The sequence below is a fragment of the Macrobrachium nipponense genome, chromosome 36, assembly GCF_015104395.2.
Source record: "Macrobrachium nipponense isolate FS-2020 chromosome 36, ASM1510439v2, whole genome shotgun sequence".
In the NCBI taxonomy this organism is placed as follows: domain Eukaryota; kingdom Metazoa; phylum Arthropoda; class Malacostraca; order Decapoda; family Palaemonidae; genus Macrobrachium; species Macrobrachium nipponense.
In genome coordinates this window covers 44241975-44254436 of record NC_087220.1, presented here as the reverse complement: position 1 = coordinate 44254436, position 12462 = coordinate 44241975, and the positions used below count along the sequence as shown (strand labels likewise).

At 46.1% G+C, this 12462-nt stretch overlaps 1 protein-coding gene across 1 annotated transcript in view; it reads left to right on the top strand.

Annotated features, from left to right (window-relative positions):
• Positions 1–1891: 1891 nt before the first annotated feature.
• Positions 1892–12462, top strand: part of LOC135203591 (kinesin-like protein KIF11) — a 152368-nt gene continuing 141797 nt past the window's right edge. The window contains exon 1 of the mRNA XM_064233376.1: positions 1892–2106. Within this exon, the coding sequence (XP_064089446.1) occupies positions 2036–2106 (71 nt within the window). The 5' untranslated portion in view covers positions 1892–2035. The remainder of the gene's footprint in view (positions 2107–12462) is intronic.

Below are 12462 nucleotides of genomic sequence, written 5' to 3'. Positions count from 1 at the left end.
AATTGAATTTGTTGATACGTAATTGTAATATAATTGTTATTTCCAAATGCAATTAACATTTTTTAAAGTCATTGTAATTCATTTCTTCAAGTGTAATTCGGTGGCGGATTTAAGCGGGCCCACCTGGTCACGTGCGCCCCCCCCCCCCCCCCCCCCCCCCCCCCCCCCCCCCCCCCGGCCCCCATGGGGAGAATAATGTGTAAATCTCAAAGCTATAATTAATTTTTGACAATGTGTACCCACTGCACACTAGGAAAATATTGATATAAATACTGAAAATTAGATATATATATTTTTTTCTTTGTGCATGTATTTAATGCTTGTATTTGACAAAGCAACTTCGCCTGCTACTTCGTTGTATCTTTGTATGCTACAGCTGTTGGAAACAATGTAACAATCTTCATAATTATAATCGCTCCCTCTCTCTCAGCACATACAATATATATGTGCATATGATGTAAACTATATGTCTGAATAGTATATATATTCATATATATAATAATTTATATATATATAATATATATATATATATATATATTATATCTATATATATATATATATATATTATATATATATTAATATATATATATAGTAATATATAGGATACTATATAATTATATATATATATATATATATATATATTATATATAATATATATATATATATATAAAAGGTATAAACCCACAAGGGAAAATAAACAACGGAGTTTCCGCAAGATCTTTCGAAGTTCAACGTCCTTTACTTAGCAGATGAACAGTTCATCTGTTAAGTAAAGGACGTTGAACGTCGAAAGGTCTTGCGGAACTCCGTTGTTTATTTTCCCTCGTGGCTTATACCTTTATTTTTGGATTTATCACGATCCAAACATTCGTGATTCAGTTATACATATACATATAATATATATATATATATAATATAATATAATATATATAAATCTCAGTGACCCTGCAATGAAAGATTTCAGGATCCGCCACTGGTGTAATTACTCCAAACCTGCTTCAGAGATGCTAATAAACACACACACACACACACTCACTCACACTCACTCACTCACACACACACACACACACACACACAAAGAGAGAGAGAGAGAGAGAGCGCAGCTATTTGCGGCTTTGTTGACAAGGGTGTAGGATATCTCTCATTCCGTAAGTATACCAAAATTGGAAATGGGGATATAACGGGTATTCTATATACTCTACAAATGTAGCAATGCAAAAGTTCACCGAACTCTCGATGTATTAACGCTTGTAACATTGACATTATTCAAAATCGAATTTTCTAGAGCTTGAATTTCAGTGTTTGAAGGTAATTTATGGCAGTTTTAGGTACAGACACGGAAATTTTAGTGTAGTATGTATAAGTATAACAGGAACTACGCATAAGCCAGTACTCTCTCAGGCTGTTATAGCGTGTTGTCTATTTCCGATGAATCTTTCTTGCCTTTTAAAATGTAACGTGACACGCATTTGAATGTATCATCCCTAATATGAATATTGTATAATGCAGATAGATAATTCGTTTTTGCCAACCTTAATATCATGGCACGTTATTATTATTCAGGACCCACTTGTTATGTTATGTATGCGATAATAAACTTGTATACAAACCCAAAACTTTTACACCCGTAACCCACCTTTTCCGATTGGCCAGTCAGAGAACATAAATCCTTAGCTGTAGTGATTTGAAATTTGTACTCAAGAGAAAATTTATCTCTTATTTATTATTTTTACATGCAGATAGATAATAATAATATACTTCTTAACCCCAGAAGTTTATATCATTACGACAGCTTAAATTTGTATACAACCCAAAACCTTTACACACGTCACCCACCTTTTCCGCATTAGCCAATGAGAGAGCGGATACAACGGCCTCGCCATCTGTGATTGGCTGGCGTCAAATGCTTGAGAAGATTTGAACGGAGGAGTGTCTGTCGCCTGTGGTCGGACGCCAATAATACCGCACATTTTGCGTTCTAGACTTCATTCAAAAACTTGTAGTTTATCAAAGTTGGTGAAATAGCGTGAGGAAGATGGCGAGTCCAAATGCCGGGAGGAAGAATATCAGAAAAGGCCAGAATATTAAGGTCTTCGTGAGATGCAGGTCAGTGTTTTGAACTTGGGCGTAATGCAATGGATGTCATGTTTTTAAATGCCAGGTTTTAAAGTCTCATAAGTATGCTGCAGTCGTTTCACATAGATTGACCGACATTTTGTTTAAAGTTGGAATGCTTTGAGTGATTATATAGAGAGCCTACATTGTAGCCTGTAGGTTAGAGCAACTAGCTATAGGTATTCACGAGGCTAGGTAGTCTAACCAGCTTCGGGAGCATACCAATATAGACTCTATGTAAGTTAGGATGAGCAGTTCTTTTCTGTTTTTGGCCGTGTCAATTTTCCTGCCGTAAATGTAATGTAATTTAGTAATTTTCTTTATTATTAGTGATAAGGTCGGTCTAGCAAAGTCTAGCTTAGGCTAGTACCACTGCATAAGTTTGACATCGTTATTGTAGAATAGACCTATGTAATCGAGGCCCAAGGTAACTTTTTGTAGTTTAAATTCTATGGTTATAAAGTTTTCCTTTGGCTAGACTGTAATTTGTTCCTAAATTGGATTGGCATAGCCTATGAGTCCCCCCCAAAAAAAGAGAAAAAAAGCAGCGCAAGTTTGTAATTAGGGTAAAAAACCGCATGGTACAGGGGTGGACCATTTACGATCAATGTGTACAACCCCAAAAAAGTACATTATAATGCGTCCTGACATCGGAGATGGGCATCAGACGCGACTTCTTGTTGGTGAGAAACGGAGCTAAAGACCTCTACTCCGGTGTCAGGATGCGTTATAATGTACTTTTCTTGGGGTTGTACACATTGATCGTACATGGTCCACCCCTGTACCATGCGGTTTTTTACCCTAGAGCACAGCAAACTGGATAGTAGCCTAGGCTAGTAGTCTAAAAGTCTGGGTAAAACTGAAGACTGCCTACTCGCTAGGTACCGTGCCCCTCTGGTTCACTTACTATCAATTAAGCTCATGTGCAGAATGGGTGCAATTTTCAGTACCAGCTTCTTTGGGATGAACGTCAAACCTAAAAAGATTAAATATAATACACAACAAAAGGAATAAATTTTAAAAATATAAGCAAAAAGCTGCAAGTACAGGCGGTCCCCGGGTTACGACGGTTCCGGCTTACGACGTTCCGAGGTTACGACGCTTTTTCTTAAATATTCAATGGAAAAATCCGTCCTGGGTTACGACGCTTGTTCCGAGGTTACGACGCTGACGCTTCCGACGCTCCGAGTTAACGACGCTTTTAAAAAACGCATACTATGATAAAAATCCTTTATAGTTTAGCACAGTATATTAATAAAAATAAGTTTCTGGTTAGATTACAACAAAAATTTTGAGATTATGATGATTTTCGACACTTTTTATGTTGTATTTTTCTATGTTTTTTAGTGACGCCTCATATGCGGAACTAGTTTCCGAGCGAATGAATACATACTAGTTTACATATAACAGTCCAAAAGCGCAAATAATGAAAAAAATCATTGCTTGTTTCCAGTAATAATAACAAAACGAAGTTTCTGGTTAGATTACAACGCAAATTCCAAGTATCCAAAGAGAGACATTATCCAGTAATTTGATCAGAGAGAGAGAGAGAGAGAGAGGCGTCTTCCGACGCTCCGAGTTAAGGACAGAGAAGTGTTCGTTTCGTTAAACGGCCTCTGACTCATGCCAGTAAATGTTTTGTTGATACTAATTAATTATAAAGCCTATTTTTAAAGAATAACGTTTACTGTTTAAGTTAGTCTATATGATACGTAAATAGTAATCAAACTGTTCTTGTAGCCCTCAATATTTGGCAAAATCGAAGTATCCAAAGAGAGACATTATCCAGTACGTAATTTGATCAGAGAGAGAGAGAGAGAGAGAGAGAGAGACGCTTTGGCAACAATGGTCTCGGGGGTTTTTATAGCTTCCTTCTGCTTGATGATCGTGGATATTGTAGAAGGATTTCGACCATACTCGTTTGCCAAATCGACGATACGAACGCCACGTTCATGCTTTGCTATAATTTCATGTTTTGCTTCCATCAAAATCATTTTCTTGGGTTTTTTCTTATCACCTGCTTTGTCTTTAGCTTTGAGACCCATGGTTAATAATAAAATAGACAAAATAACACGAAAAATAGGCGCAAATACAACGAACTAAACAACGACGTGTTAACATGCAGCACCAACAAACAAACAGACTGAACGCCATTTATCGGTCGCCTATACAACTAACACTCATCGCAAAATCGTATCTCAAATATTTCGTTGTATATCAAAGCTTGTATATTTTCGCAAATTTTCTGTTATATCTCAAAACATTCGTATATTAGGGCAATCGTATGTCAAGTTTCCAATGTAATTTGATCAGAGAGAGAGAGAGAGAGAGAGAGACGCTTTGGCAACAATGGTCTCGGGGATTGACGTAACTTTTATTTTCTGAACAGATAGGACAGAGAAGTTTTCGTTTCATTAAACGGCCTCTGACTCATGGCAGGAAATGTTTTGTTGATACTAATATATAAGCCTATTTAAAGATACATTTACTTTAATTAGTCTATATGATACGTAAATAGTAATCAGCTGTTCTTGTAGCCCTCAAGATTTTGCAAAATCACTCCAGGTTGTACATAAAACTTCAAGAATGTAGTGTCACCAGAGGATTACAATAGTTTTTACCTTCAAGAACCAGCATTCTTTTATGAAAATAACTCCAGGTTGTACATAAAACTACAGGAAACGACATGTAGTGTAACCAAAGGATACCACAAGTAAGGTTTTTTTATAACTTTTTTTTTATTAGTTTAAGACATATTTCCAAGCGTCGTTCCGGCTTACGACGATTTTCGGCTTACGACGCGTCTCAAGAACGGAACCCCCGTCGTAACCCGGGGACTGCCTGTATTATGGTCGCCGACTGTTGGGAACAGGCCATCTAGCAGGCTAGTCTTCAGTTTTACCCAGAAGACCACTACCATGCCCTTCTGGTTTGATAATTACCAGTTTACATGCAAATTGGGCACCTTGTTAAGTACCAGTGCCTTGGGGTTGAATGCAAATACATTAACAAAAACATAGGTAAAAGGTATGAACCCAACAGCCTGGGGATTATATACAATCATGGGTATCATAGATATATGATCAAGATTTGGCGCTGTACAGTTTGAACGAAGTTCTTGGGCAAAATGTTCCTAGTTCTACTATATATCTCAATTGGCAACTCTTCAGATCACCCTATGAATGTGTGAGTGAGCTGAGAAGCCCCCAGTCTTGCTCAAGGTGGTAACGGTGAATGTGGTCACAAATTCCCATCCAAGGATGTGTTCTAAATTTTTTACAATAAATATACTACGAATTTGTTCCTGGTTTTATTTCTTAGCTTTTATGATATTGTTTGAGCATTCATTTCAATTTGACAAAATAAAATTAAAAAAGACATTAGAAAGAACGCTTATAATTGTAAAATTAGTGCATTTTGTACATGCAACTTCCCCGGCAGATATATACTTAGCTTATGTCTCTGACGTCCGACAGAAATTCGAATTTCGCGGCACACGCTGCAGGTAGGTCAGGTGATCTACCCCCCTGCCGCTGGGTGGCAGGAATAGGAACTGTTCCTGTTCTAGAACCAGATTTTCTCTGTCGCGGTAGTGTCAACATATGTTGTTGCTACCTCCTGACTTGATTTTCGTTTTTCATCGCCATCGATCTTCTGGACTGTCTTTTGCAGGGAAGTACTGGGTCTTTGGTTCGGCATACGCTTTTATTAACTTTTTAATGAATTTGGCTTCGAAAATTTCGAAGAATATATGACGTGTAACTACCGAAATTTTCGGTAGACACTCACATAGTTTGCAAGAAAGGGAAATATTAATTTTGTTCATGAAACTTACCTGTCAGATATATATATAGCTGTATTCTCCGACGTCCGACAGAATTTCAAAACTCCCGGCACACGCAGTGGGCGGCCAGGTGGTTAGTACCCATTCCCGCCGCTGGGAGGCGGATATCAGGAATCATTCCCATTTTCTATTCAGATTTTTCTCTGTCGCGGTAGTGAAAACACCTGTTTCCACTACCTCCGCCTAGGATTTTGAAACTTCATTAGCCGCTTAAGTATCCTACTTATTTTTTTTTTGAATGATTGACTTGGATTTGTGGCTAGGCATACGCTATCATAAATTAATTAAAATTTTTTCATTGCATATGATGTCTGAATCTAGTTAGCCTAGTTTCAGACTTTGTTGTCTGCAACGGGTAAGGGGAGGCTACCGAAACCTTCGGTAGACACTCGCTTAGTATACATGATGTTTACATGTTTTCTTTGTTGAAAGATCAATGTAATTAGTGTAATGTTGACTGAATTCCGAAAGAGACGTATGATTCGTATGTACGCAAATTAGAGCGTGATAGAATCAGGAGGTCTTCCTCCACAGTAACAGAAGTTAGGATAATGAACCTACTAACCTCCAGTAGACTTTATTTTGCCTAACCCTGTGGTATGGCTTACGGGCCTAGAGGAAGTTCTGTGAGACGTAATGCCCTTTCTATTATGGTGGATTACATCAAGTAAGCTTGAAAAAGTGCTCGCTCTCCAATCAGTGTTGTGAGTGTAGTGATGTTGATTTTGCCCCTAGTGTTGTGGAGGGGGCGTCAGATCGGCCTTATAATGCCTCTAGGTCTAGACCTCTGTCGGACTCCCAGAACACAGGGAGAGGGGCATGGTCGAAAGCCGAAGGAGGGTTACGAGGAACCCCCACCGATCTGGCGTCCCTTCGGCAAGACCTGAAGACGCTTCTCAGGCTGCCAAAGATCGTGCACGTGCACGAATCCTGAAGGATTGCTTCTCGTCCTCTGAGGCGTCCTCCCCGTACAGGGGTTGGAGCTCTCGGAAGGACTCGCGCCCTTTAAATAGAAGCTTATTGAGGAGGACGCTTCACGTCCTCTCTCTATTGTCGTGCGATTGTAATCGCCGCCTTAACAATTTTGACGACTTTCCAACACATGGGAGAAAGAAGAAGGAAATAGGAAGAACGCTGTTAAGCGCCCAGATCGCCTTATCTCACTTACTGTGAAAAGGAAGAAGGCGTACCCTAAGGCGTCCTTTTGAGTGCGTTTCTGGAAGTGTCGATGAGCGTGACAGAGACGCAAGATGTCGCACAAGCGGCCGCCGTCTTTGTCAGGAGTTGCGAACGTCCATAATACTCGTCCGGACGACGATCACCGTACATCGGCTTATGACTAGCACGCTTCATGAGCGGCGCTCCCCTTGAAGGCAGGACGCTTTTGAGGACGCTTTTCGGGACGCCTCCGTATTTGATAAGCAACAGTCATGTCGAAGTTTTTACCAAGACGTACGGGAGAAACCTTGGTTTCTTTAATAAGAATCTTATCGACGTTTGGGTATGATGGCGGATAGGAAATATCTACTTCCTTCCGTAAACCCTAGAGATGAACAGGAATTCTGTCTCTTCCGCGATTTATGAGGAAATTACGAAGATTTAAAGAGTTCCTGGATTAACTTCCTTACTTAAGGAAATATATTCTCTTTCTATCGTTCTATTAACGAAAAGAACGAAGATAGTAAAAGTTTTTTTCCTTTCTCTATCTGCCTCGGCAGCGGGTAAAGATCGGTAGTAGAGTATCTGCTGTATGATAATACGATACGGTCAAATCATAAGCACATACCGTAGTTACTTCTTTGCTGTGCAACTCTATTACCAGTATCCTTACAGGACTTTCCTAGGAAGGACTACGCTTAAAGGGATTGTTATGACAATACCTAATTAGCTTCTAGATTTATCGAAGTCTTGTTTCGCTTAAATATACATTAATAAGAACTTCCTGAAGTTCGATAATAATTTTATAAGATTCCTTTATTGAATGGAGTAGCTGGCAACTCTGGAAGAGTAAGGCCAGACAGCTAACGGAGGGGGCTGCTATCGCTTAGACCAACGCAGTAACCATCTATTGCTCAGTCATGAGAGGTCGGTCCTGCGGGATGGAATGACTAACCGTATCTCTCCCCTACAATCGCGGTCTTAGCGCCTCGGATTGAGGGGATAGTTAAGCAAACATAAATAAAATTTGTTCCGATACGTAATACAAACCCTCGGTCCTTTAACAATAGGAAGGTAACTAGCGGCAGCTGGGACGGTCGTAAGCTTCGAACAAGGGGAGAACGGTAGTTAACTGCTTGTCCGGTCGTGGCGCGCGCCGCCGCGCCCGGGCGGTGAAGAATCACTTTTTGCTTTCGGCCGTGGTGTGACAGGACGTGTTCGTCATCGCTCTGCCCGCTATTGTTTTCGTCGTGTGCTTTGGATGTTACAATTTCTTCTGACTTGTTTGTGTGTGGTCTTGAATGAAATTGTAAGTACTTTGTTTTCATTTTCATTGAGTGAAGATTAATTAATCATGGATCAAGAAGAGCTTTCGCCGCGCCCACCAACTGCCCGTAGAGTGTGTCCCGGGTTGGAGGGGCGTAAATGCGGCGGATTCCGCTCTTACCCAGATATTGATCCTCATGAGTTATGTTTTCGGTGTCGGGGGCGAGAATGCTCCCGAACCGAACCATGTGATGTATGTGTAAATTGGTCCGAGGCGCAGTGTGCTGTACGAGGGTAGGAAGAGGCGTAGGTTGACCAAGGAGTCGTCGGAAAGCTCTCCAGCGACTCCTTTGGTTACGGATACCTCGTCATCCTTCCTGCCTCCAGCTCAGCCCCCACGATTTGCGCCTTCCCCTGCGGGGGGGGTTTCGGAGTCCTTCCTCCTCACTCGATCCGTCGAGTGTGGAGGAGGGTGCCCGATACCCGGATGTGCAATTGTATTCGGGGTCTTCCGTCCGCTCTGGGTGGGGTTCGTCCTCCCCCAGGCGTGAGGGTGCCCCTCTAACTGACCCGACTGTTCCTCCCTCAGGTGTGCCTTCTGTGAGTGACGACCTTGGACAGGTGTGGGCGTCGTGGGACTGCAGGGCGCCCCCAGTATCCAGGGCTTGATTCAACGGCTAGCGGGGTCGGCAGTGGTAACTCATGGTGTGGTTACAACTACGACCAATACGGTGTCAACACCAGCGTACGCCGCCCCTCCTCATGTGGTGTATAGCAACACATTGCGTCAGTGACTCCAACGGCGTCAATTCAAATGCCGATCGCTGCCGTGCCTAAGAGGGCGTGCCGCCGCCACCTGGGTTTTATGTGCTGCCGACGCCCGACGTTTCGCTGCCCAAAAGTTCGCCCCTGGATCTACCGCCCGTCCCAATGATGAGTTTGGCTGAGATGGAGAGGTCTGTGACGCCGGATTATGCTGCCGTACCTGCCGTACCTGCAGCGAGTGTTGCTGGCCCGCCCCTCGCGCCGCTCCTACGAAGTGCGCGGTGCGGGACTCTAATGTTGATGTTGCTGCTGGTGCTGGTCCTGCTGGTGCTGGTCCTATTGGTGCTGGTCCTGCTGCTGCTGGTCCTGCTGGTGCTGGTCCTGCTGGTGCTGGTCCTGATGGTGCTGGTCCTGCTGCTGATGTTCCTGCCGCTCCTGCCGTGCCTGCCCCTGCCCACGTCGCGTCTCGTCATGGAGGTGCTGCACCGGTCTCAGGTCTTTCCGGACAGGATCAGTCGGGGCGTGTTGCTTCGGCAATTGGCCCGACTTTTCCGTGGATGGAAGACCTGACGTCCGTCCTGAGATAGCTGACGAAGAAGAGGAAGAAGAAGAGGAAGATGTCGTCGTCGTCTTCATCGTCTTCTTCTCGTCTGTTGCCGCCTCTTCCCCTTCGACTTCTAAGGCTTCCAAGCCGAAGAAGAAGAAGGCTGCCTCCTCCCCCCCTAAGAAGGCTCCTACGGGACCTTCGAAGGGCCCGTCTCGCTCTGGCGTGACGGGGGGTGCTTCTGCTGGTCCTCCTGTTCCCTCGGGAACGGGGCCCGTCTCCTCTTCTGAGAAGAAGAAGAAGACGGGGACCAAGGATGTGCTGGCTACTGCTGGTACATCCCGCGCCGGGTCTTAGTAGCACTGCTGCTAAGTCAGGTACCGGCTCGACTTCTCGTTCGCGAGAAGGTCCGAGTGTACGGTCTCCTTCGGGCGACCGTGCAGCCAATGTCGAGACGCCTGAGCTTGCTCCACCGTCACGACAGAGGCACGGAGCAGAAGACTGTCGAGAGTCGCGCAAGTGACGCTCGCCAGGCCAGCGGCCGCTCCTCGTAGCGACCAGCCGGTACTCGTCGGGTTGACGTGACGGTCTCTGACCGGCCACGGGTTGAGGCTGAGAAGAGGTCCCCTCGACCAACGGCACCAGCTTCGGCTGGTACCAGCGGTTTGACGTGCCGTGAGGACGCTCACCGGTCTCACCGCGAAAGCGAGCTCTGCAGATCACCTGACCGCCGCTCCCACAGGGACCGGACGGAGACGGTGGCCAGCAGCAGCTCGTCTGACGCACGAGATCGGGGTCGACGTGCTCAGTCGAGCCGCTCGCCACAGGTGAGCGGCACGACCAGGCCTGCAGCACGATCCCCACCGCGGGTTGGTGATCGGCTGCAGCCCCCCACGTACGCTGGTCCTGCCAGCGAACGTGGGGGAGCGTCAGGTCTGTCTCTCCTATACCTTCAACTTCCTCGGGCTTACACCGGGAAGAGCGAGGTACCCAGGAGTGATCGTGAGAGGTGCGCCGCTCACGATCCCGCCACGACGCCCGCACGAACCAGGCATGGTTGTAGGACCAGCCAGGTCCGTACGCGCAAGTTGTTTGGATGGCGACCGTCAGGGGTCTGTTGCTGTTCCTCCTTCTGAAGGAGGAGGGTCTCGAGAGCTGCTCCTGTTGGAGGGACTGGACGGTCCTAACTCCTCAGGACGCTGTAAACTCCTGAGATCCAGAGGAACTTTGCCCAGGTTATTGCGCTGATTCGTCAGCACAACGACCTGGGGGAAGGATCGCCGCTACCACCATCTGAGCCCACGTCCCGGCTCGAGTCATTTTGGGGCCCGAAGAGGGAACCCAAATTGACGGTGGGACTGCCGCGATCGGAGCTTGCAGACTCAGTCCTTGACCAGGTGGAGTATTCGTCTCAGGACGAGAGGACTCACTTAAGTCAGGACGGTCTTCCAAGCTACTTCCTCCTCCTCTGCAGCGACAGCGGAAGTTCTACGTGCCATCAGTAGATCCAATACCGCCCAAACAGGTTAACCCGGAGCTAGCTAGGCTAACTCCAGGTGTGTCCCTGCAGCAGCTCCTCCTGTCAGAGAACCTATGGTTCTCGCAGCAGGAGGCACTGGGCCTGGAAGCTACCGCTATGGCAGCTTTCCAGGCAGTCTCTTGGTTGGATCTGTGGTCCCTCACAGTATCCAAGGTCGCGGCCGACGCCGGGGGCGCTGCCCTCGAAGACGACCCCGACTTCAGGAGACTGTGCCAGTCTGGAGGTAGGGCCATCTCCTACCTCGCCCATCAGACGGCAAACCTGTGGGCCAACTTGGTTCTCCGTCGTAGGGACGCTGTCCTTACACGAGTAGCCAAGGGGGCCGGGCGTGAAGCGGTAAATGGACTACGTAACGGACCAATGAAGAGTTCCTCCGCTCTCTTTCCCGGAGAGATGGTGGACGCTGCGGTGGAAAGACGGCGCACTGATGACAGTGACCGTCTGGTTCACCAGGCAGTTACGAAGGTTTCTGGGCAACCTCGTTACATCTGCGGCTAAGCCTAAGAGTTTAGCTAGCGCTTCCTCGGCTGCTAAGACGGCTGCTCCATCGAAGCCCCGAGGAAAGACTCTTCCTGCTTCAACTTCTAGTAAAGGAGGCCGTAACCAGCCCTCCTTTCCCCGAGGAGGTGCTGGGAAGAAGTCGAAGCGAGGTGGGAAACGCTAGGGACGGCGTTCCCCCCTCACCAGCTGCCGGAAGGTGGGGGGGTGCCTGGCGAGCCATTGGGCAACTTGGCAGCGCTACGGTGCCGAGACCTGGATAGTAGACGTCCTTCGGGAGGGATATCTACTACCCTTCGAATCTCGGCCACTCACCTCCAACCCGGTCCATCTGCAGACATATGTTCTGGGATCCTCAAAGGACGACGCTCTTCGGCAGGAGATCAAGACCATAGCTGACCAAACGAGCTGTAGAAGTCGTAGTGGATCGGTCACGGGCTTTTACAGCCGCCTTTTCTTAGTGGAAAAGGCATCGGGGGGCTGGCGCCCGGTGATAGATCTCTCTCCCCTGAACCGATTTGTTCGCCAGACTCGGTTCAAGATGGAGACGGCACGTTCCGTGCTGGACTCCATCAGGGAGAACGACTTCATGCTTTCAGTGGACCTGAAGGATGCGTATTTCCAAATACCCATCCATCAGTCCTCCAGAAATACCTCCCGCTTCATCTTCGACGGGACGGTGTACCAATTCAGGGCACTCTGCTTCGGTCTCTCAACCGCCCACAGGTGTTC